This window comes from Somniosus microcephalus, unplaced genomic scaffold, assembly GCF_052327205.1.
Source record: "Somniosus microcephalus isolate GS21.2 unplaced genomic scaffold, FLI_Smic_1.0 unresolved_chr1, whole genome shotgun sequence".
Lineage (NCBI taxonomy): Eukaryota > Metazoa > Chordata > Chondrichthyes > Squaliformes > Somniosidae > Somniosus > Somniosus microcephalus.
This window is the reverse complement of record NW_028225179.1, coordinates 51,779,431-51,805,020: the sequence shown is the minus strand read 5'-3', so window position 1 is coordinate 51,805,020 and position 25,590 is coordinate 51,779,431. Positions and strand designations below refer to the sequence as shown.

The following is a 25,590-nucleotide window of genomic DNA, read 5'->3' as shown; positions in this document are numbered from 1 at the left end:
CAGTACTGAGGGAGCACTGCACTGTCGGAGGGGCAGTACTGAGGGAGTGCTGCACTGTCGGAGGGGCAGCACTGAGGGAGTGCTGCACTGTCGGAGATTAGGCACTGAGGGAGCACTGCACTGTCGGAGGGTCAGTACTGAGGGAGCGCTGCACTGTCAGAGGGGCAGTACTGAGGGAGCGCTGCAGTGTCGGAGTGTCAGTACTGATGGAGCGCAGCACTGTCAGAGGGGCCGTACTAAGGGAGCGCCACACTGTCGGAGGGGCATGACTGAGGGAGCACGGCACTGTAGGAGAGTATGTACTGAGGGAGCGCTGCACTGTCGGAGGGGCAGTACTGAGGGAGTGCTGCACTGTTGGAGGGGCAGTACTGACGGACCGCCGCACTGTCGGAGGGGCAGTACTGAGGGAGCGCAACACTGTTGGAGCGCAGTACTGAGGGAGCGCCGCACTTTCAGAAGGGCAGTACTGTGGGAGCACTGCACTGTCGGAGGAGCAGTACTGAGGGAGCGCTGCACTGTCGGAGGGGCTGTACTGAGGGAGCGCCGCACTGTCAGAGGGGCTGCACTGAGGGAGTGCTGCACTGTCGGAGGGGCAGCACTGAGGGAGCGCCGCACTGTCAGAGGGGTAGTGCTGAGGGAACGCCGCACTGTTCGAGGGTCATTACTGAGGGAGCGCCGCACTGTCGGAGGGGCAGTACTGAGGGAGCGCCGCACTGTCGGAAGGGCTGTACTGAGGGAGTGCTGCACTTTCGGAGGACCAGGACTGAGGGAGTGCTGCACTGTCGGAGGGTCAGTGCTTAGGGAGCGCTGCACTGTCGGAGGGGCAGTACAGAGGGAGCTCCGCACTGTCGGAGGGTCAGTACTGAGGCAGCGCTGCACTGTGAGAGGGGAATTACTGAGGGAGCGCTGCACTGTCGGAGGGCCAGTTCTGAGGGAGCGCCGCACTGTCGGAGGGGCAGCACTGATTGAGCGCCGTACTGTCGGAGGGGCAGTATTGTGGGAGTGCTGCACTGTCGGAGGGTCAGTACTGAGGGAGCGCCGCAAAGTCGTAGGGGCAGTACTGAGGGAGTGCTGCACTGTCGGAGGGTCAGTACTGACGGAGTGCTGCAGTGTCAGAGGGGCAGTACTGAGGGAGCGCTGCACTGTTGGAGGGTCAGTACTGAGGGAGCACCGCACTGTCGGAGGAGCAGTACTGAGGGGGCACTGCACTGTCGGAGGGGCAGTACTGAGGGAGTGCTGCACTGTCGGAGGGGCAGTACTGAGGGAGTGCTGCACTGTCGGAGAGTAGGCACTGAGGGAGCTCTTCACTGTCGGAGGGGCAGTACTGAGGGAGCGCTGCACTGTCGGAGGGCAGTACTGAGGGAGCACAGCACTTTTGGAAAGGCAGTACTGAGGGGGCGCCGCACTGTCGGAGGGGCAGTACTGAGGGAGCGCCGCACTTTCGGAAGGGCAGTACAGAGGGAGCACTGCACTGTCGGAGGGGCAGTACTGAGGGAGCGCTGCACGCTCGGGAGGGCAGTACTGAGTGAGCGCCGCACTGTCGGAGGGGCAGTACTGAGTGAGCACCGCGCTGTTGTAGGGGCAGTGCTGAGTGACCGCCACGCTGTTGGAGGGACAGTACTGAGTGAGCGCCGCACTTTCAGAGGGGCAGTGCTGAGGGAGCGTCGCACTGTCGGAGGGACGGTGCTGAGGGAGTGCCGCACTGTCGGAGGGGCGGTACTGAGGGAACGCCGCACTGTCGGAGAGGCGGTACTGAGGGAGTGCCGCACTGTTGGAGGTGCAGTACTGAGGGAGTGCTGCACTGTCGGAGGGCCAGTACTGATGGAGTGCTGCACTGTCGGAGGGGCAGTACTGAGGGAGCGCTGCACTGTCGGAGGGGCAGTACAGAGGGAGTGCTGCACTGTTGGAGGGTCAGTACTGACGGAGTGCTGCACTGTCGGAGGGGCAGTACTGAGGGAGCGCTGCACTGTCGGAGGGTCAGTAGAGAGGGAGCGCCACACTGTTGGAGGGTCAGTACTGAGGGAACGCCGCCCTGTTGGAGAGGCAGTACTGAGGGAGCGCTGCACTGTCGGAGGGTCAGAACAGAGGGAGCGCCGCACTGTCGGAGGAGCAGTACTGAGGGAGCACTGCACTGTCGGAGGGGCAGTACTGAGGGAGTGCTGCACTGTCGGAGGGGCAGTACTGAGGAAGCGCCGCACTGTCGGAGGAGCAGTACTGAGGGAGCGCTGCACAGTCGGAGGGGCAGTACTGAGGGAGTGCTGCACTGTCGGAGGGGCAGTACTGAGGGAGTGCTGCACTGTCGGAGAGTAGGCACTGAGGGAGCGCTGCACTGTCGGAGGGTCAGTACAGAGGGAGCGCTGCACTGTCGGAGTGTCAGTTCTGATGGAGCACAGCACTGTCAGAGTGGCTGTGCTGAGGGAGCGCCACACTGTCGGAGTGGCATGACTGAGGGAGCGCGGAACTGTAGGAGAGCAGCTACTGAGGGAGTGCTGCACTGTCGCAGGGACAGTACTGAGGGAGCGCTGCTCTGTCGGAGGGGCAGTACTGAGGGAGCGCCGCACTGTCGGAGGGGTAGTACTGAGTGAGCGCCGCGCTGTCGGATGGGCAGTGCTGAGTGAGCGCCGCGCTGTCAGAGGGACAGTACTGAGTGAGCGCCGCACTGTCGGAGGGGCGGTACTGAGGGAGTGCCGCACGGTCGGTAGGTTAGTACTGAGGGAACGCTGCACTGTGTGAGGGGCAGTACTGAGTGAGAGCTGCACTGTCGGAGGGGCAGTTCGGAGGGAGTGCTTCACAGTCGGAGGGGCAGTACTGAGGGAGCGCTGCACTGTCGGAGGGGCAGTTTTGAGGGAGTGCTGCACTGTCGGCGGGGCAGTATTGAGGGAGCGCCGCACTGTCGGAGGGGCAGTACTGAGGGAGTGCCACACTGTCGGAGGGGCAGTACTGAGGGAGTGCTGCACTGTTGGAGGATCAGTACTGAGGGAGCGCTGCACTGTCGGAGGGGCAGTACTGAGGGAGCGCCGCACTGTCGGAGGGTTGTTACTGAGGAGCGCCGCACTTTCGGAGGGGCAGTGCTGACGGAGCGCCGCACTGTCAGAGGTGCAGTACTGAGGAGCGCCGCACTGTCAGAGGGGCAGTACTGAGGGAGTGCCGCACTGTCGGAGGGGCAGTACTGAGGGAGCGCCGCACTGTCGGAGGGGCAGTACTGAGGGAGCGCTGCACTGTCAGAAGGGCAGTTTTGAGGGAGTGCTGCACTGTCAGGGGTTCAGTACTGAGGGAGTCCTGCAGTGTCAGAGGGGCTGTACTGAGGGAGCGCCGTACTGTCGGAGGGGCAGTACTGAGGGCGCGCCGCACTGTCAGAGGGGCAGTTTTGAGGGAGTGCTGCACTGTCGGGAGTTCAGTACTGAGGGAGACCTGCACTGTCGGAGGGGCAGTACTGAGGGAGCGCTGCACTATCGGAGGGGAAGTGCTGAGGGAGTGCTGCACTGTCGGAGGGGCAGCACTGAGGGAGCACTGCACTGTCGGAGGGGCAGTACTGAGGGAGCGCTGCACTGTCGGAGGGGCAGTACTGAGGGAGCGCTGCACTGTCGGAGGGGCAGTACTGAGTGAGCGCTGTACTGTCGGAGTGGCAGTACTGAGGGAGCGCTGCACTGTCGGTGGGGCAGTACTGAGGGAGCGCTGCACTGTCGGAGGGGCAGTACTGAGGGAGTGCTGCACTGTCGGAGGGTCAGTACTGAGGGAGCGCCGCACTCTGAGAGGGGCAGTACTGAGGGAGCGCTGCACTGTCGGAGGGGCAGTACTGAGGGAGTGCTGCACTGTCGGAGGGGCAGTACTGAGGGAGCTCTGCACTGTCGGATTGGCTGTTTTGAGGGAGTGCTGCACTGTCGGAGAGGCAGTATTGAGAGAGCAACGCACTTTCGGAGGGGCAGTACTGAGGGAGTGCCGCACTGTCGGAGGAGCAGTACTGAGGGAGTGCTGCACTGTCGGAGGGCCAGTAGTGAGGGAGCGCCGCACTGTCGAAGGGGCAGTACTGAGGGAGTGCTGCACTGTAGGAGGGTCAGTACTGATGGAGTGCTGCACTGTCGGAGGGGCAGTACTAAGGGAGCGCTGCACTGTCGGAGGGGCAGTACTGAGGGAGTGCTGCACTGTCGGAGGGTCAGTACTGATGGAGTGCTGCACTGTCGGAGGGTCAGTACTGAGGGAGCGCTGCACTGTCGGAGGGTCTGTGCTGAGGGAGCGCCGCACTGTCGGAGGGTCAGTACTGAGGGAGCGCCACCCTGTTGGAGAGGCAGCACTGAGGGAGCGCCGCACTGTGGGAGGGTCAGAACTGAGGGAGCGCCGCACTGACGGAGGGACAGTACTGAGGGAGCGCCGCACTGTCGGAAGAGCAGTACTGAGGGAGCGCTGCACTATCGGAGGGGCAGTACTGAGGGAGTGCTGCACTGTCGGAGGGGCAGTACTGAGGGAGCGCCGCACTGTCGGAGGAGCAATACTGAGGGAGCGCTGCACTGTCGGAGGGGCAGTACTGAGGGAGTGCTGCACTGTTGGAGGGGCAGTAATGAGGGAGTGCTGCACTGTCGGAGAGTAGGCACTGAGGGAGCGCTGCACTGTCGGAGGGTCAGTGCTGAGGGAGCGCTGCACTGTCGGAGTGTTAGTAATGATGGAGCACAGCACTGTCAGAGGGGCTGTACTGAGGGAGCGTGGCACTGTCGGAGAGTATGTACTGAGGGACTGCCACACTGTAGGAGGGACAGTACTGAGGGAGTGCCGCACTGTTGGAGGACAGTACTGAGGGAGCGCCGCACTTTCGGAAGGGCAGTACTGTGGGAGCGCTGCACTGTCGGAGGGGTAGTACTGAGGGAGCGCCGCACTGTCGGAGTGGCTGTACTGAGGGAGCGCCGCACTGTCAGAGGGGCAGTGCTGAGGGAGCACCGCACTGTCGGAGGGGCAGTACTGAGGGAGCGCCGCACTGTCGGAGGGGCAGTACTGAGGGAGCGCTGCACTGTCGGAGGGGCAGTGCTGAGGGAGCGCTGCACTGTCGGAGGGGCAGTACTGAGGGAGCGCTGCACTGTCGGAGGGGCAGTACTGAGAGAGCGCTGCACTGTCGGAGGGGCTGTACTGACTTAGCGCCGCACTGTCGGAGGGGCAGTACTGAGTGAGCGCCGCGCTGTTGGAGGGGCAGTGCTGAGTGAGTGCCGCGCTGTCAGAGGGACAGTACTGAGTGAGCGCCGCACTGTCGGAGGGGCAGTACTGAGGGAGCGCCGCACTGTCGGAGGGACGGTACTGAGGGAGCGCGGCACTGTCGGAGGGGTGGTTCTGAGGGAGCGCCGCACTGTCGGAGGGGCGGTACTGAGGAAGAGCCGCACTGTTGGAGAGGCGGTGCTGAGGGAGCGCCGCACTGTTGGAGGGGCAGTACACAGTGAGCGCCGCACTGCCGGAGGGGCGGTACTGAGCGAGTGCCGCACTGTCGGAGGGGCAGTACTGAGGGAGCGCCGCACTGTCGGAGGGGCAGTACTGAGGGAGCGCTGCACTGTCGGAGGGGCAGTGCTGAGGGAGCGCTGCACTGTCGGAGGGGCAGTACTGAGGGAGCGCTGCACTGTCGGAGGGGCAGTACTGAGAGAGCGCTGCACTGTCGGAGGGGCGGTACTGACTTAGCGCCGCACTGTCGGAGGGGCAGTGCTGAGTGAGTGCCGCGCTGTTGGAGGGGCAGTGCTGAGTGAGCGCCGCGCTGTCAGAGGGACAGTACTGAGTGAGCGCCGCACTGTCGGAGGGGCAGTACTGAGGGAGCGCCGCACTGTCGGAGGGACGGTACTGAGCAAGTGCCGCACTGTCGGAGGGGCAGTACTGAGGGAGCGCCGCACTGTCGGAGGGGCAGTACTGAGGGAGCGCCGCACTGTCGGAGGAGCAGTACTGAGGGAGTGCTGCACTGTCAGAGGGGCAGTACTGAGGGAGCGCCGCACTGTCGGAAGGTTAGTACTGAGGGAGCGCTGCACTGTCAGAGGGGCAGTACTGAGCGAGCGCTGCACTGTCGGAGGGGCTGTACTGAGGGAGTTCTGCACTGTCGGAGGGGCAGTACTGAGGGAGCGCTGCACTGTCGGAGGGGCAGTTTTGAGAGAGTGCTGCACTGTCGGAGGGGCAGTATTGAGGGAGCGCCACACTGTCGGAGGGGCTGTACTGAGGGAGCGCTGCACTGTGAGAGGGGCAGTACTGAGGGAGCGCCGCACTGTCGGAGGGTCAGTACTGAGGGAGCGCCGCACTGTCGGAGAATCAGTACTGAGGGAGCGCCGCACTGTTGGATGGGCAGTAATGAGGGAGCGCCGCACTGTCGGAGGATCTGTACTGAGGGAGCGCCGCACTGTTGGAGGGGCAGTACTGAGGGAGCTCCGCACTGTCGAGGGAGCAGTGCTGATGGAACGCCGCACTGTCGGAGGGGCAGTACTGAGGGAGCGCCGCACTGTTGGAAGGTCAGTACTGAGGGAGCGCAGCACTGTCGGAGGTGGCGTTTCTCGAATGAGATGTTAAACTCAGACTCTGCTGCCCTATCAAATGGATGTAAAATTTCCCACTGCCAATTTGGGAATAATAGCAGGGTAATTCTTCCAGGTGTCCTGGATCCAATATTTATCCCTCAACCAGCACCACTAAAAACAGTTTATCTGGTCCTTATCACATTGCTTTCTGTGTGATCTTGTTGTGTGCAAATTTGTTTCTGCCTCTCCTACATTTCAGAGACTAGCGATCATATAATTCTTCAAAGGCCATAAAGAGCTTTGGGACGTCCTGAGGTTGTCAAAGGCGCTTTACAAATGCAAGTCTCCCTTTCTTTCTTGCTCTCTGAATGGGAATTGCCATGGCACCGTGCAGGGAGGTAGGATACAATAATCAGGGGACACCGATTCAAGGTGATTGCTAAAGAATCAGAGGTGAGATGAGGAGAAATTTTTCATGCAAAGAATCCGCCACCATCAACATCCTGGGGGTTACCATTGACCAGAAATTTAACTGGACCAGCCACATAAATACTGTGGCAACAAGAGCAGGTCATCGTCATAGCGTCATAGAAATATACAGCACAGCAAGAGGCCCTTCGGCCCTTCGTGTCCACACCAGCCATCAAGCCCTGTCTAATCTAATCCCGTTTTCCAGCACTTGGTCCGTAGCCTTGTATGCTATGACGACTCAAGTGCTCATCTAAATTCTTCTTGAATGTTGTGAGGGTTCCTGCCTCTACCACCCTTTCAGGCAGTGAGTTCCAGATTCCAACCACCCTCTGGGTGAAAAAATATTTCCTCAAATCCCCTCGAAACCTCCTGCGCCTTACCTTGAATCTATGCCCCCTGGTTATTGACCCCTCTACTAAGGGGAAAAGCTCCTTTCTATCTCCCCGATCTATGCCCCTCATAATTTTGTACACCTCAATCATGTCCCCCCTCAGCCTTCTCTGCTCTAAGGAAAACAACCCCAGCCTGTCCAGTCTCTCTTCATAGCTGAAGCGCTCCAGCCCAGGTAACATCCTGATGAATCTCCTCTGCACCCTCTCCAATGCAATCACATCCGTCCTATCGTGTGGCGATCAGAACTGCACACAATATTCCAGCTGTGGCCTAACCAGCGTTTTGTCCAGCTCCATCATAACCTCCCTGCTCTTATATTCTATGCCTCGGCTAATGAAGGCAAGTGTCCCATATGCCTTTTTAACCACCTTATCTAGCTGTCCTGCTGCCCTCAGGGATCTATGTACATGCATACCAAGGTCCCTCTGATCCTCTGTCTTTCCTAGGGTCTTACCATTCATTGTGTATTCCCTTGCCTTGTTAGTCCTCCCAAAATGCATCACCTCACACTTTTCAGGGTTAAATTCAATTTGCCACTGTCCTGCCTATCTGACCATCCCGTCTATATCGTCCTGTAGCCTGAGGCTTCCCTCCTCGCTTTTTATCACTCCACCAATTTTCGTGTCATCTGCGAACTTACTGATCATACCTTTTAAATTCACATCCAAATCATTAATGTAGACCACAAACTGCAAGGGACCCAGCACCGATCCGTGCGGTACACCACTGGACACAGGCTTCCAGTCACAAAAACCCAGGTGAGAGGCTGGGTATTCTACGGCGAGTGTCTAACCTCCTGACTTCCCAAAGCCTTTCCACCATCGACAAGGCACAAGTCAGGAGTGTGATGGAATACTCTCCACTTGCCTGGGATGAGTACAGCTCCAACAACACTCAAGAAGCTCGACACCATCCAGGACAAAGCAGCCCGTTTGATTGTCACCCCATCCACCTCCTTAAACATTCACTCCCTCCACCACCGGCGGACCGTGCCTGCAGTGTGTACCATCTACAAGATGCATTGCAGCAACTCACCAAGGTTTCTTCGACAGCACCTCCCAAACCCGTGACCTCTACCATCGAGAAGGACAATGGGAGCAGACACATGGGCACACCACCACCTTCAAGTTCTCCTCCAAGTCACACACACCATCCTGACTTAGAAGTATATCACTGACCCTTCATCGTCACTGGGACAAAATCCTGGAACTCCCTCCCTAACAGCCCTGTGGGAGCACCATCACCACACAGACTGCAGCGGTTCAAGAAGGCGGCTCACCACCACCTTCGAGGGCAAGTAGAGATGGGCAGTAAATGCTGGCCTTGCCAGTGACACCCAAATCCTAAGGAATGAAGAAAATTTTTCACCCACCGCTGTATCCATCAGGAAGGGCACGGGATGAGAGAGTGATGTATAGCGGGCGTCAATCGAGGTCACACCTACCTTACCCTCTACTGTATCCACGAAGAAGGGCTTGCTCCAGATAAAAACTCCCTTGGTTATACTGTTCGTTCCGGATTCCCACTCGAATCCAGTCAAGTCTTCATCCTCTTTCCCCATCAAGACCTGGTCACCACAGACCTGCGGAAGATGGACCAGAGGTTAAAAGAGGCGGAATTTTCATGCCTCACATGTCCGAGGCAAGTTCCCTCCTTTCCCAAGCGGATCAAAACCTCAGAGAATTCAGGGCCACAGAGCGAAGGTGCTAATCAGAAGGGAGGCATCAAGGGATAGGTGGCTGGCAGTGTAGCCGTCAAGGCAGGTGAGTAATAGTGTCCCCCCCCCCGCGATGTCAATCTTGTCACCATTGCTCAACTCAATACACAGAAATTACAGGACATCCTCAAGATGGAGGGACAGAGACTGAGGGATTGGAGATGGAGGGAGAGAGACTGAGGGATTGGAGATGGAGGGAGCGACACTGAGGGATTGGAGATGGAGGGAGAGACACTGAGGGATTGGAGATGGAGGGAGAGACACTGAGGGATTGGAGATGGAGGGAGAGACACTGAGGGATTGGAGATGGAGGGAGAGAGACTGAGGGATTGGAGATGGAGGGAGAGACACTGAGGGATTGGAGATGGAGGGAGAGAGACTGAGGGATTGGAGATGCAGGGAGAGAGACTGAGGGATTGGAGATGGAGGGAGAGAGACAGAGGGATTGGAGATGGAGGGAAAGACTGAGGGATTGGAGGTGGAGGGAGAGACACTGAGGGATTGGAGATGGAGGGAGAGAGACTGAGGGATTGGAGATGGAGGGAGAGACTGAGGGATTGGAGGTGGAGGGTGAGAGACTGAGGGATTGGAGATGGAGGGAGAGACACTGAGGGATTGGCGATGGAGGTAGAGACACTGAGGGATTGGAGATGGAGGGAGAGACACTGAGCGATTGGAGATGGAGGGAGAGACACTGAGCAATTGGAGATGGAGGGAGAGAGACAGAGTGATTGGAGATGGAGGGAGAGACACTGAGGTATTGGAGGTGGAGGGATAGACACTGAGGGATTGGAGATGGAGGCAGAGACACTGAGGGATTGGAGATGGAGGGAGAGGCACTGAGGGATTGGAGATGGAGGGAGAGACACTGAGGGATTGGAGATGGAGGGAGAGAGAGACTGAGGGATAGGAGATGGAGGGAGAGAGACTGAGGGATTGGAGGTGGAGGGAGAGACACTGAGGGATTGGAGATGGAGGGAGAGAGACTGAGGGATTGGAGATGGAGGGAGAGAATGAGGGATTGGAGGTGGATGGAGAGAGATTGAGGGATTGGAGATGGAGGGAGAGACACTGAGGGATTGGAGTTGGAGGGAGAGACACTGAGGGATTGGAGATGGAGGGAGAGACATTGAGGGATTGGAGATTGAGGGAGAGAGACTGAGGTATTGGAGATGGAGGGAGAGAGACTGAGGGATTGGAGATGGAGGGAGAGAGAGACTGAGGGATTGGAGATGGAGGGAGAGAGACTGAGGGTTTGGAGATGGAGGGAAAGACACTGAGGGATTGGAGATGGAGGGAGAGACACTGAGGGATTGAGGATGGAGGGAGAGGCACTGAGGGATTGGAGATGGAGGGAGAGACACTGAGGGATTGGAGATGGAGGGAGAGAGACTGAGGGATTGGAGATGGAGGGAGAGACACTGAGGGATTGGTGATGGAGGGAGAGACACTGAGGGATAGGAGATGGAGGGAGAGACACTGATGTATTGGAGATGGAGGGAGAGAGACTGAGGGATTGGAGATGGAGGGAGAGAGACTGAGGAATTGGAGATGGAGGGAGAGTGACTGAGGGATTGGAGATTGAGGGAGAGACACTGAGAGATTAGAGATGGAGAGAGAGACACTGAGGGATTGGAGATGGAGGGAGAGACATTGAGGGATTGGAGATGGAGGGAGAGAGACTGAAGGATTGGAGATGGAGGGAGAGACACTGAGGGATTGGGGATGGAGGGAGAGAGAGACTGAGGGATTGGAGATGGAGGGAGAGAGACTGAGGGTTTGGAGATGGAGGGAGAGAGAGGCTGAGGGATTGGAGATGGAGGGAGAGACGCTGAGTGATTAAAGATGGAGGGAGAGGCACTGAGGGATTGGAAATGGAGGGAGAGAGACTGAGGAATTGGAGATGAAGGGAGAGACACTGAGGAATTTGAGATGGAGGGAGAGACACTGAGGGATTGGAGATGGATGGAGAGATACTGAGGAATTGGTAATGGAGGGAGAGAGACTGAGGGATTGGAGATAAACGGAGAGAGACTGAGGGATTGGAGAGAGAGGGAGAGAGAGACTGAGGGATTGGAGATGGAGGGAGAGACACTGAGGGATTGGAGATGGAGGGAGCGACACTGAGGGACTGGCGATGGAGGGAGAGAGACTGAGGGATTGGAGATGGAGGGAGAGACACTGAGGGATTGGAGATGGAGGGAGAGACACTGAGGGATTAGAGATGGAGGGAGAGAGACTCAGGGTTTGGAGATGGAGGGAGAGAGACTGAGGGATTGGAGATGGAGAGAGAGACACTGAGGGATTGGTGATGGAGGGAGAGACACTGACGGATTGGAGAAGGAGGGAGAGAGACTGAGGGATTGGAGATGGAGGGAGAGAGACTGAGGAATTGGAGATGGACGGACAGACACTGAGGTGTTGGAGATGGAGGGAGAGACACTGAAGGATTGGAGATGGAGGGAGAGACACTGAGGAATTGGAGATGGAGGGACAAACACTGAGGGATTGGAGATGGAGGGAGAGACACTGAGGGATTGGAGATGGAGGGAGAGAGACTGAGGGATTGGAGATGGAGAGAGAGAGACTGAGGGATTGGAGATGGAGGGAGAGACACTGAGGGTTTGGAGATGGAGGGAGAGACACTGAGGGATTGAGGATGGAGGGAGAGACACTAAGGGATTGGAGATGGAGGGAGAGAGACTGAGGGGTTGGAGATGGAGGGAGAGTGACTCAGGGATTGGAGATGGAGGGAGAGTGACTGAGGGATTGGAGTTGGAGGGACAGACACTGAGGGGTTGGAGATGGAGGGAGAGAGACTGAGGGTTTGGAGATGGAGGGAGAGACACTGAGGGATTGGAGATGGGGGAGAGAGACTGAGGGATTGGATATCGAGGGAGAGAGACTGAGGGATTGGAGATCGAGGGAGAGACACTGAGGGATTGGAGATGGAGGGACAAACAATGAGGGATTGGAGATGGAGGGAGAGACACTGAGGGATTGGAGATGGGGGAGAGAGACTGAGGGATTGGATATCGAGGGAGAGAGACTGAGGGATTGGAGATCGAGGGAGAGACACTGAGGGATTGGAGATGGAGGGACAAACAATGAGGGATTGGAGATGGAGGGAGAGACACTGAGGGATTGGAGATGGAGGGAGAGAGACTGAGGGATTGGAGATCGAGGGAGAGAGACTGAGGGATTGGAGATCGAGGGAGAGACACTGAGGGATTGGAGATGGAGGGAGAGAGACTGAGGAATTGGAGATGGAGGGAGAGAGACTGAGGGACTGGAGATGGAGGGAGAGACACTGAGGGATTGGAGATGGAGGGAGAGACACTGAGAGATTGGAGATGGAGGGAGAGAGACTGAGGGATTGGAGATGCAGGGAGAGACACTGAGGGATTGGAGATGGAGGGAGAGACACTGAGGGATTGGAGATGGAGGGAGAGACACTGAGGGATTGGAGATGGAGGGAGTGAGACTGAGGGATTGGAGATCGAGGGAGAGAGACTGAGGGATTGGAGATGGAGGGAGAGACACTGTGGGGTTGGAGATGGAGGGAGAGAGACTGAGGGAAGGAGATGGAGGGGGAGAAACTGAGGGATTCGAGATGGAGGGAGAGACTCTGAGGGATTGGAGATGGATGGAGAGAGACTGAGGGATTGGCGATGGAGGGAGAGACACTGAGGGATTGCAGATGGAGGGAGAGAGACTGAGGGGTTGGAGATGGAGGGAGAGACACTGAGGGATTGCAGATGGAGGGAGAGAGACTGAGGGATTGGAGATGGAGGGAGAGACACTTAGGAATTGGAGATGGAGGGAGAGACACTGAGGGATTGGAGATGTAGAGAGAGACACTGAGGGATTGGAGATGAAGGGAGAGACACTGAGGGATTGGAAATGGAGGGAGAGACACTGAGGGGTTGGAGATGGTGGAAGAGAGAGACTGAGGGATTGGAGATGGAGGGAGAGAGACTGAGGGATTGGACATGGAGGGAGAGTCACTGAGGGATTGGAGATGGAGGGAGAGAGACTGAATGATTGGAGATGGAGGGAGAGACACTGAGGGATTGGAGATGGAGGGATAGACACTGAGGGATTGGAGGTGGAGGGAGATACACTGAGGGATTGGAGATGGAGGGAGAGACACTGAGGGATTGGAGATGGAGGGAGAGACACTGAGGGATTGGAGGTGGAGGGAGAGAGAGACTGAAGGATTGGAGATGGAGGGAGAGAGACTGAGGGATTGGAGATGGAGGGAGAGAGAGACTGAGGGATTGGAGATAGAGGGAGAGACAATGAGGGATTGAAGATGGAGGGAGAGACACTGAGGGATTGTAGATGGAGGGAGAGACACTGAGGGTTTGGAGATGGAGGGAGTGAGACTGTCGGATTGGAGATCGATGGAGAGAGACTGAGGGATTGGAGTTGGAGGGAGAGATACTGAGGGGTTGGAGATGGAGGGAGAGAGACTGACGGATTGGAGATGGAGGGGGAGACACTTAGGGATTGGAGATAGAGGGAGAGACACTGAGGGATTGGAGATGGAGGGAGAGAGACTGAGCGATTGGAGATGGAGGGAGAGACACTGAAGGATTGGAGATGGAGGGAGAGACACTGAGTGATTGGAGATGGAGTGAGAGAGACTGAGGGATTGGAGATGCTGGGAGAGACACTGAGGGATTGGAGATGGAGGGAGAGAGACTGAGCGATTGGAGATTGAGGGAGAGACACAGAGGGATTGGAGATGGATTGAGAGACACTGAGGGATTGGAGATGGAGGGACAGACACTGAGGGATTGGAGATGGAGGGAGAGACACTGAGGGATTGGAAATGGAGGGAGCGACACTGAGAGGTTGGAGATGGAGGTAGAGAGAAACTGAGGGATTGGAGATGGAGGGAGAGGGACTGAAGGATTGGAGATAGAGGGAGAGAAAGGCGGAGGGATTGGAGATGGAGGGAGAGAGAGACTGAGGGATTGGAGATGGAGGGAGGGAGACTGAGGGATTGGAGATTGTGGGAGAGAGACTGAGGGTTTGGAGATTGAGGGAGAGAGACTGAGGGATTGGGGATGGAGGGAGAGACACTGAGGGATTGGATGTGGAGGGAGAGACACTGAGGGTTTGGAGATGGAGGGAGAGACACTGAGGGATTGGAGATGGAGGGAGAGACACTGAGCGATTGGAGATGGAGGGAGAGAGACTGAGTGATTGGAGATGGAGGGAGAGACACTGAGCGATTGGAGATGGAGGGAGAGACACTGAGGGATTTGAGATGGAGGGAGAGACATAGAGGGATTGGAGATGGATGGAGAGAGACTGAGGGATTGGAGATGGAGGGAGAGAGACTGAGGGATTGGAGATCGAGGGAAAGACACTGAGGGATTGGAGATGGAGGGAGAGACACTGAGCGATTGAGGATGGAGGGAGAGACACTGAGGGATTGGAGATGGAGGGAGAGACACTGAGGGATTGGCGATGGAGGGAGAGAGACTGAGGGATTGGAGATGGAGGGAGAGACACTGAGGGATTGGAGATGGAGGGAGTGACACTGAGGGATTGGAGATGGAGGGAGAGACACTGAGGGATTGGAGATGGAGGGAGAGAGACTGAGGGATTGGAGATGGAGGGAGAGAGACTGAGGGATTGGAGATGGAGGGAGAGATACTGAGGGGTTGGAGATGGAGGGAGAGAGACTGAGGGATTGGAGATGGAGGGGGAGACACTGAGGGATTGGAGATGGAGGGAGAGACACTGAGGGATTGGAGATGGAGGGAGAGAGACTGAGGGATTGGAGATGGAGGGAGAGACACTGAAGGATTGGAGATGGAGGGAGAGACACTGAGGGATTGGAGATGGAGTGAGAGAGACTGAGGGATTGGAGATGGAGGGAGAGACACTGAGTGTTTGGAGATGGAGGGAGAGAGACTGAGGGATTGCAGATGGAGGGAGAGAGACTCAGGGATTGGAGATGGAGGGAGAGAGACTGAGGGACTGTAGATGGAGGGAGAGAGACTGAGGGATTGGAGATGGAGGGAGAGAGACTGAGGGATTGGAGATGGAGGGAGAGAGACAGAGGGATTGGAGATGGAGGGATAGACACTGTGGGATTGGAGATGGAGAGAGAGACTCAGGGATTGGAGATGGCGGGAGAGACACTGAGGGATTGGAGATGGAGGGAGAGACACTGAATGATTGGAGATGGAGGGAGAGACACTGAGGGATTGGAGGTGGAGGGAGAGAGACTGAGGGACTGGAGATGGAGGGAGAGAGACTGAGGGATTGGAGATGGAGGGAGAGAGACTGAGGGATTGGAGATGGAGGGAGAGAGACAGAGGGATTGGAGATGGAGGGAGAGAGACTGAGGGATTGGAGATCGAGGGAAAGACACTGAGGGATTAGAGATGGAGGGAGAGACACTGAGCGATTGAGGATGGAGGGAGAGAGACTGAGGGATTGGAGATGGAGGGAGACACACTGAGGGATTGGAGATGGAGGGAGAGAGAGACTGAGGGATTGGAAATGGAGGGAGAGAGAAACTGAGGGATTGGAGATGGAGGGAGAGAGACACTGAGGGAATGGAAATCGAGGGAGAGACACTGAGGGATCGGAGATGGAGGGAGAGAGAGACTGAGGGACTGGAGATGGAGGGAGAGGCACTGAGGGATTGGAGTTAGAGGGAGAGACACTGAGGGATTGGAGATGGAAGGAGAGGGACTGAGGGATTGGAGATGGAGGGAGAGACACTGAGGGACTGGAGATGGACGGAGAGACACTGAGGGATTGGAGATGAAGGGAGAGACACTGAGGGATTGGAAATGGAGGAAGAGACACTGAGGGATTGGAGATGGACGGAGAGACACTGAGGGATTGGAGATGGAGGGAGAGAGACTGAGGGATTGGAGATGGAGGGAGAGACACAGAGGGATTGGAGATGGAGGGAGAGACACTGAGTGTTTGGAGATGGAGGGAGAGAGACTGAGGGATTGCAGATGGAGGGAGAGAGACTCAGGGATTGGAGATGGAGGGAGAGAGACTGAGGGATTGGAGATGGAGGGAGAGACACTGAGGGATTGGAGGTGGAGGGAGAGAGACTGACGGACTGGAGATGGAGGGAGAGAGACTGAGGGATTGGAGATGGAGGGAGAGAGACTGAGGGATTGGAGATGGAGGGAGAGAGACAGAGGGATTGGAGATGGAGGGATAGACACTGTGGGATTGGAGATGGAGAGAGAGACTCAGGGATTGGAGATGGCGGGAGAGACACTGAGGGATTGGAGATGGAGGGAGAGACACTGAATGATTGGAGATGGAGGGAGAGACACTGAGGGATTGGAGGTGGAGGGAGAGAGACTGAGGGACTGGAGATGGAGGGAGAGAGACTGAGGGATTGGAGATGGAGGGAGAGAGACTGAGGGATTGGAGATGGAGGGAGAGAGACAGAGGGATTGGAGATGGAGGGATAGACACTGTGGGATTGGAGATGGAGGGATAGACACTGAGGGATTGGAGATGGAGGGAGAGACACTGAGGGATTGGAGATGGAGGGAGAGAGACTGAGTGATTGGAGATGGGGGAGAGAGAGACTGAGGGATTGGAAATGGAGCGAGATAGACTGGGGGATTGGAAATGGAGGGAGAGACACTGAGGGATTGGAGATGGAGGGAGAGACACTGAGGGATTGGAGATGGAGGGAGAGACACTGAGGGATTGGAGATGGAGGGAGAGAGACTGAGGGATTGGAGATGGAGGGAGTGACACTGAGGGATTGGAGATGGAGGGAGAGACACTGAGGGATTGGAGATGGAGGGAGAGACACTGAGGGGTTGGAGATGGAAGTTGAGACACTGAGGGATTGGAGATGGAGGGAGAGACACTGAGGGATTGGAGATGTTGGGAGAGAGACTGAGGGATTGGAGATGTTGGGAGAGAGACTGGGGGATTGGAGATGGAGGGAGACACACTGAGGGATTGGAGAAGGAGGGAGAGAGACTGAGGGATTGGAGATGGAGGGAGTGACACTGAGGGATTGGAGATGGAGGGAGAGACACTGAGGGATTGGAGATGGAGGGAGAGACACTGAGGGGTTGGAGATGGAAGTTGAGACACTGAGGGATTGGAGATGGAGGGAGAGACAATGAGGGATTGGAGATGTTGGGAGAGAGACTGAGGATTTGCAGATGGAGGGAGACACACTGAGGGATTGGAGATGGAGGGAGAGAGAGACTGAGGGATTGGAAATGGAGGGAGAGAGAAACTGAGGGATTGGAGATGGAGGGAGAGAGACACTGAGGGAATGGAAATCGAGGGAGAGACACTGAGGGATCGGAGATGGAGGGAGATAGAGACTGATAGACTGGAGATGGAGGGAGAGGCACTGATGGATTGGAGTTAGAGGGAGAGACACTGAGGGATTGGAGATGGAAGGAGAGAGACTGAGGGATTGGAGATGGAGGGAGAGACACTGAGGGATTGGAGATGGAGGGAGAGAGAGACTGAGGGATTGGAAATGTTGGGAGAGAGACTGAGGGATTGGAGATGGAGGGAGACACACTGAGGGATTGGAGATGGAGGGAGAGAGAGACTGAGGGATTGGAAATGGAGGGAGAGAGACTGAGGGATTGGAGATGGAGGGAGAGACACTGAGGGATTGGAGATGGAGTTGGAGACACTGAGGAATTGGATTTGGGGGGAGAGACACTGAGGGATTGGAGATGGAGGGAGAGAGACTGAGGGATTGGAGATTGAGGGAGAGACACTGGGGGATTGGAGATGGAGGGAGAGACACTGAGGGACTGGAGATGGAGGGAGAGAGACTGAGGGATTGGAAATGGAGGGTGAGGGACTGAGGGAATAGAGATGGAGTGAGAGACTGAGGGATTGGAGATGGAGGAGGAGACTCTGAGGGATTGAAGATAGAGGGAGAGAGACTGAGGGATTGGAGATGGAGGGAGAGAGACTGAGGGATTGGAGATGGAGGGAGGACACTGAGGGATTGGAGATGGAGGGAGAGACACTGGGGGATTGGAGATGGAGGGAGAGACACTGAGGGATTGGAGATGGAGGGAGAGGGACTGAGGGATTGGAGACGGAGGGAGAGAGACACTGAGGGATTGGAGATGGAGGGAGAGACACTGAGGGATTGTAGGTGGAGGGAGAGAGACTGAGGGACTGGAGATGGAGGGAGAGACACTGAGGGATTGGAGATAGAGGGAGAGACACTGAGGGATTGGAGATGGAGGGAGAGAGACTGAGGGATTGGAGATGGAGGGAGAGACACTGAAGGATTGGAGATGGAGGGAGAGACACTGAGTGATTGGAGATGGAGTGAGAGAGACTGAGGGATTGGAGATGCTTGGAGAGACACTGAGGGATTGGAGTTGGAGGGAGAGAGACTGAGCGATTGGAGATTGAGGGAGAGACACAGAGGGATTGGAGATGGATTGAGAGACACTGAGGGATTGGAGATGGAGGGACAGACACTGAGGGATTGGAGATGGAGGGAGAGACACTGAGGGATTGGAAATGGAGGGAGCGACACTGAGAGGTTGGAGATGGAGGTAGAGAGAGACTGAGGGATTGGAGATGGAGGGAGAGGGACTGAAGGATTGGAGATAGAGGGAGAGAAAGGCGGAGGGATTGGAGATGGAGGGAGAGAGAGACTGAGGGATTGGAGATGGAGGGAGGGAGACTGAGGGATTGGAGATTGTTTGAGAGAGACTGAGGGTTTGGAGATTGAGGGAGAGAGACTGAGGGATTGGGGATGGAGGGAGAGACACTGAGGGATTGGAGGTGGTGGGAGAGACACTGAGGGTTTGGAGATGGAGGGAGAGACACTGAGGGATTGGAGATGGAGGGAGAGACACTGAGCGATTGGAGATGGAGGGAGAGACACTGAGTGATTGGAGATGGAGGGAGAGACACTGAGCGATTGGAGATGGAGGGAGAGACACTGAGGGATTTGAGATGGAGGGAGAGACATAGAGGGATTGGAGATGGATGGAGAGAGACTGAGGGATTGGAGATGGAGGGAGAGAGACTGAGGGATTGGAGATCGAGGGAAAGACACTGAGGGATTGGAGATGGAGGGAGAGACACTGAGCGATTGAGGATGGAGGGAGAGACACTGAGGGATTGGAGATGGAGGGAGAGACACTGAGGGATTGGCGATGGAGGGAGAGAGACTGAGGGATTGGAGATGGAGGGAGAGACACTGAGGGATTGGAGATGGAGGGAGAGACACTGAGGGATTGGAGATGGAGGGAGAGACACTGAGGGATTGGAGATGGAGGGAGAGAGACTGAGGGATTGGAGATGGAGGGAGAGAGACTGAGGGATTGGAGATGGAGGGAGAGATACTGAGGGGTTGGAGATGGAGGGAGAGAGACTGAGGGATTGGAGATGGAGGGGGAGACACTGAGGGATTGGAGATGGAGGGAGAGACACTGAGGGATTGGAAATGGAGGAAGAGACACTGAGGGATTGGAGATGGACGGAGAGACACTGAGGGATTGGAGATGGAGGGAGAGAGACTGAGGGATTGGAGATGGAGGGAGAGACACAGAGGGATTGGAGATGGAGGGAGAGACACTGAGTGTTTGGAGATGGAGGGAGAGAGACTGAGGGATTGCAGATGGAGGGAGAGAGACTCAGGGATTGGAGATGGAGGGAGAGAGACTGAGGGATTGGAGATGGAGGGAGAGACACTGAGGGATTGGAGGTGGAGGGAGAGAGACTGAGGGACTGGAGATGGAGGGAGAGAGACTGAGGGATTGGAGATGGAGGGAGAGAGACTGAGGGATTGGAGATGGAGGGAGAGAGACAGAGGGATTGGAGATGGAGGGATAGACACTGTGGGATTGGAGATGGAGAGAGAGACTCAGGGATTGGAGATGGCGTTAGAGACACTGAGGGATTGGAGATGGAGGGAGAGACACTGAATGATTGGAGATGGAGGGAGAGACACTGAGGGATTGGAGATGGAGGGAGAGAGACTGAGGGACTGGAGATGGAGGGAGAGAGACTGAGGGATTGGAGATGGAGGGAGAGAGACTGATGGATTGGAGATGGAGGGAGAGAGACAGAGGGATTGGAGATGGAGGGATAGACACTGTGGGATTGGAGATGGAGGGATAGACACTGAGGGATTGGAGATGGAGGGAGAGACACTGAGGGATTGGAGATGGAGGGAGAGAGACTGAGTGATTGGAGATGGGGGAGAGAGAGACTGAGGGATTGGAAATGGAGCGAGATAGACTGGGGGATTGGAAATGGAGGGAGAGACACTGAGGGATTGGAGATGGAGGGAGAGACACTGAGGGATTGGAGATGGAGGGAGAGACACTGAGGGATTGGAGATGGAGGGAGAGAGACTGAGGGATTGGAGATGGAGGGAGTGACACTGAGGGATTGGAGATGGAGGGAGAGACACTGAGGGATTGGAGATGGAGGGAGAGACACTGAGGGGTTGGAGATGGAAGTTGAGACACTGAGGGATTGGAGATGGAGGGAGAGACACTGAGGGATTGGAGATGTTGGGAGAGAGACTGAGGGATTGGAGATGTTGGGAGAGAGACTGGGGGATTGGAGATGGAGGGAGACACACTGAGGGATTGGAGAAGGAGGGAGAGAGACTGAGGGATTGGAGATGGAGGGAGTGACACTGAGGGATTGGAGATGGAGGGAGAGACACTGAGGGATTGGAGATGGAGGGAGAGACACTGAGGGGTTGGAGATGGAAGTTGAGACACTGAGGGATTGGAGATGGAGGGAGAGACAATGAGGGATTGGAGATGTTGGGAGAGAGACTGAGGATTTGCAGATGGAGGGAGACACACTGAGGGATTGGAGATGGAGGGAGAGAGAGACTGAGGGATTGGAAATGGAGGGAGAGAGAAACTGAGGGATTGGAGATGGAGGGAGAGAGACACTGAGGGAATGGAAATCGAGGGAGAGACACTGAGGGATCGGAGATGGAGGGAGATAGAGACTGATAGACTGGAGATGGAGGGAGAGGCACTGATGGATTGGAGTTAGAGGGAGAGACACTGAGGGATTGGAGATGGAAGGAGAGAGACTGAGGGATTGGAGATGGAGGGAGAGACACTGAGGGATTGGAGATGGAGGGAGAGAGAGACTGAGGGATTGGAAATGTTGGGAGAGAGACTGAGGGATTGGAGATGGAGGGAGACACACTGAGGGATTGGAGATGGAGGGAGAGAGAGACTGAGGGATTGGAAATGGAGGGAGAGAGACTGAGGGATTGGAGATGGAGGGAGAGACACTGAGGGATTGGAGATGGAGTTGGAGACACTGAGGAATTGGATTTGGGGGGAGAGACACTGAGGGATTGGAGATGGAGGGAGAGAGACTGAGGGATTGGAGATTGAGGGAGAGACACTGGGGGATTGGAGATGGAGGGAGAGACACTGAGGGACTGGAGATGGAGGGAGAGAGACTGAGGGATTGGAAATGGAGGGTGAGGGACTGAGGGAATAGAGATGGAGTGAGAGACTGAGGGATTGGAGATGGAGGAGGAGACTCTGAGGGATTGAAGATAGAGGGAGAGAGACTGAGGGATTGGAGATGGAGGGAGAGAGACTGAGGGATTGGAGATGGAGGGAGGACACTGAGGGATTGGAGATGGAGGGAGAGACACTGGGGGATTGGAGATGGAGGGAGAGACACTGAGGGATTGGAGATGGAGGGAGAGGGACTGAGGGATTGGAGACGGAGGGAGAGAGACACTGAGGGATTGGAGATGGAGGGAGAGACACTGAGGGATTGTAGGTGGAGGGAGAGAGACTGAGGGACTGGAGATGGAGGGAGAGACACTGAGGGATTGGAGATAGAGGGAGAGACACTGAGGGATTGGAGATGGAGGGAGAGAGACTGAGGGATTGGAGATGGAGGGAGAGACACTGAAGGATTGGAGATGGAGGGAGAGACACTGAGTGATTGGAGATGGAGTGAGAGAGACTGAGGGATTGGAGATGCTTGGAGAGACACTGAGGGATTGGAGTTGGAGGGAGAGAGACTGAGCGATTGGAGATTGAGGGAGAGACACAGAGGGATTGGAGATGGATTGAGAGACACTGAGGGATTGGAGATGGAGGGACAGACACTGAGGGATTGGAGATGGAGGGAGAGACACTGAGGGATTGGAAATGGAGGGAGCGACACTGAGAGGTTGGAGATGGAGGTAGAGAGAGACTGAGGGATTGGAGATGGAGGGAGAGGGACTGAAGGATTGGAGATAGAGGGAGAGAAAGGCGGAGGGATTGGAGATGGAGGGAGAGAGAGACTGAGGGATTGGAGATGGAGGGAGGGAGACTGAGGGATTGGAGATTGTTTGAGAGAGACTGAGGGTTTGGAGATTGAGGGAGAGAGACTGAGGGATTGGGGATGGAGGGAGAGACACTGAGGGATTGGAGGTGGTGGGAGAGACACTGAGGGTTTGGAGATGGAGGGAGAGACACTGAGGGATTGGAGATGGAGGGAGAGACACTGAGCGATTGGAGATGGAGGGAGAGACACTGAGTGATTGGAGATGGAGGGAGAGACACTGAGCGATTGGAGATGGAGGGAGAGACACTGAGGGATTTGAGATGGAGGGAGAGACATAGAGGGATTGGAGATGGATGGAGAGAGACTGAGGGATTGGAGATGGAGGGAGAGAGACTGAGGGATTGGAGATCGAGGGAAAGACACTGAGGGATTGGAGATGGAGGGAGAGACACTGAGCGATTGAGGATGGAGGGAGAGACACTGAGGGATTGGAGATGGAGGGAGAGACACTGAGGGATTGGCGATGGAGGGAGAGAGACTGAGGGATTGGAGATGGAGGGAGAGACACTGAGGGATTGGAGATGGAGGGAGAGACACTGAGGGATTGGAGATGGAGGGAGAGACACTGAGGGATTGGAGATGGAGGGAGAGAGACTGAGGGATTGGAGATGGAGGGAGAGAGACTGAGGGATTGGAGATGGAGGGAGAGATACTGAGGGGTTGGAGATGGAGGGAGAGAGACTGAGGGATTGGAGATGGAGGGGGAGACACTGAGGGATTGGAGATGGAGGGAGAGACACTGAGGGATTGGAAATGGAGGAAGAGACACTGAGGGATTGGAGATGGACGGAGAGACACTGAGGGATTGGAGATGGAGGGAGAGAGACTGAGGGATTGGAGATGGAGGGAGAGACACAGAGGGATTGGAGATGGAGGGAGAGACACTGAGTGTTTGGAGATGGAGGGAGAGAGACTGAGGGATTGCAGATGGAGGGAGAGAGACTCAGGGATTGGAGATGGAGGGAGAGAGACTGAGGGATTGGAGATGGAGGGAGAGACACTGAGGGATTGGAGGTGGAGGGAGAGAGACTGAGGGACTGGAGATGGAGGGAGAGAGACTGAGGGATTGGAGATGGAGGGAGAGAGACTGAGGGATTGGAGATGGAGGGAGAGAGACAGAGGGATTGGAGATGGAGGGATAGACACTGTGGGATTGGAGATGGAGAGAGAGACTCAGGGATTGGAGATGGCGTTAGAGACACTGAGGGATTGGAGATGGAGGGAGAGACACTGAATGATTGGAGATGGAGGGAGAGACACTGAGGGATTGGAGATGGAGGGAGAGAGACTGAGGGACTGGAGATGGAGGGAGAGAGACTGAGGGATTGGAGATGGAGGGAGAGAGACTGATGGATTGGAGATGGAGGGAGAGAGACAGAGGGATTGGAGATGGAGGGATAGACACTGTGGGATTGGAGATGGAGGGATAGACACTGAGGGATTGGAGATGGAGGGAGAGACACTGAGGGATTGGAGATGGAGGGAGAGAGACTGAGTGATTGGAGATGGGGGAGAGAGAGACTGAGGGATTGGAAATGGAGCGAGATAGACTGGGGGATTGGAAATGGAGGGAGAGACACTGAGGGATTGGAGATGGAGGGAGAGACACTGAGGGATTGGAGATGGAGGGAGAGACACTGAGGGATTGGAGATGGAGGGAGAGAGACTGAGGGATTGGAGATGGAGGGAGTGACACTGAGGGATTGGAGATGGAGGGAGAGACACTGAGGGATTGGAGATGGAGGGAGAGACACTGAGGGGTTGGAGATGGAAGTTGAGACACTGAGGGATTGGAGATGGAGGGAGAGACACTGAGGGATTGGAGATGTTGGGAGAGAGACTGAGGGATTGGAGATGTTGGGAGAGAGACTGGGGGATTGGAGATGGAGGGAGACACACTGAGGGATTGGAGAAGGAGGGAGAGAGACTGAGGGATTGGAGATGGAGGGAGTGACACTGAGGGATTGGAGATGGAGGGAGAGACACTGAGGGATTGGAGATGGAGGGAGAGACACTGAGGGGTTGGAGATGGAAGTTGAGACACTGAGGGATTGGAGATGGAGGGAGAGACACTGAGGGATTGGAGATGTTGGGAGAGAGACTGAGGGATTGGAGATGGAGGGAGACACACTGAGGGATTGGAGATGTTGGGAGAGAGAGACTGAGGGATTGGAAATGGAGGGAGAGAGAAACTGAGGGATTGGAGATGGAGGGAGAGAGACACTGAGGGAATGGAAATCGAGGGAGAGACACTGAGGGATCGGAGATGGAGGGAGATAGAGACTGAGGGACTGGAGATGGAGGGAGAGGCACTGAGGGATTGGAGTTAGAGGGAGAGACACTGAGGGATTGGAGATGTAAGGAGAGAGACTGAGGGAGTGGAGATGGAGGGAGAGACACTGAGGGATTGGAGATGGAGGGAGAGAGAGACTGAGGGATTGGAAATGTTGGGAGAGAGACTGAGGGATTGGAGATGGAGGGAGACACACTGAGGGATTGGAGATGGAGGGAGAGAGAGACTGACGGATTGGAAATGGAGGGAGAGAGACTGAGGGATTGGAGATGGAGGGAGAGACACTGAGGGATTGGAGATGGAGTTGGAGACACTGAGGAATTGGATTTGGAGGGAGAGACACTGAGGGATTGGAGATGGAGGGAGAGAGACTGAGGGATTGGAGATTGAGGGAGAGACACTGGGGGATTGGAGATGGAGGGAGAGACACTGAGGGACTGGAGATGGAGGGAGAGAGACTGAGGGATTGGAAATGGAGGGAGAGGGACTGAGGGAATGGAGATGGAGGGAGAGACTGAGGGATTGGAGATGGAGGAGGAGACTCTGAGGGATTGAAGATAGAGGGAGAGAGACTGAGGGATTGGAGATGGAGGGAGAGAGACTGAGGGATTGGAGATGGAGGGAGGACGCTGAGGGATTGGAGATGGAGGGAGAGACACTGGGGGATTGGAGATGGAGGGAGAGACACTGAGGGATTGGAGATGGAGGGAGAGGGACTGAGGGATTGGAGATGGAGGGAGAGAGACACTGAGGGATTGGAGATGGAGGGAGAGACACTGAGGGATTGTAGGTGGAGGGAGAGAGACTGAGGGACTGGAGATGGAGGGAGAGACACTGAGGGATTGGAGATAGAGGGAGAGACACTGAGGGATTGGAGATGGAGGGAGAGAGACTGAGGG

General features: G+C 56.1%; 1 protein-coding gene across 1 annotated transcript in view; it reads right to left on the bottom strand.

Annotated features, from left to right (window-relative positions):
• Nucleotides 1-6,940: 6,940 nt before the first annotated feature.
• LOC147094980 (atlastin-3-like) overlaps nucleotides 6,941-25,590 on the bottom strand; it is a 58,036-nt gene continuing 39,386 nt past the window's right edge. Inside the window, exons 3-4 of the mRNA XM_085973625.1 lie at nucleotides 8,776-8,913; nucleotides 6,941-6,970 (exon numbers count right to left, since the gene is read on the bottom strand). Of these exons, the coding sequence (XP_085829751.1) occupies nucleotides 6,941-6,970; nucleotides 8,776-8,913 (168 nt within the window). The remainder of the gene's footprint in view (nucleotides 6,971-8,775; nucleotides 8,914-25,590) is intronic.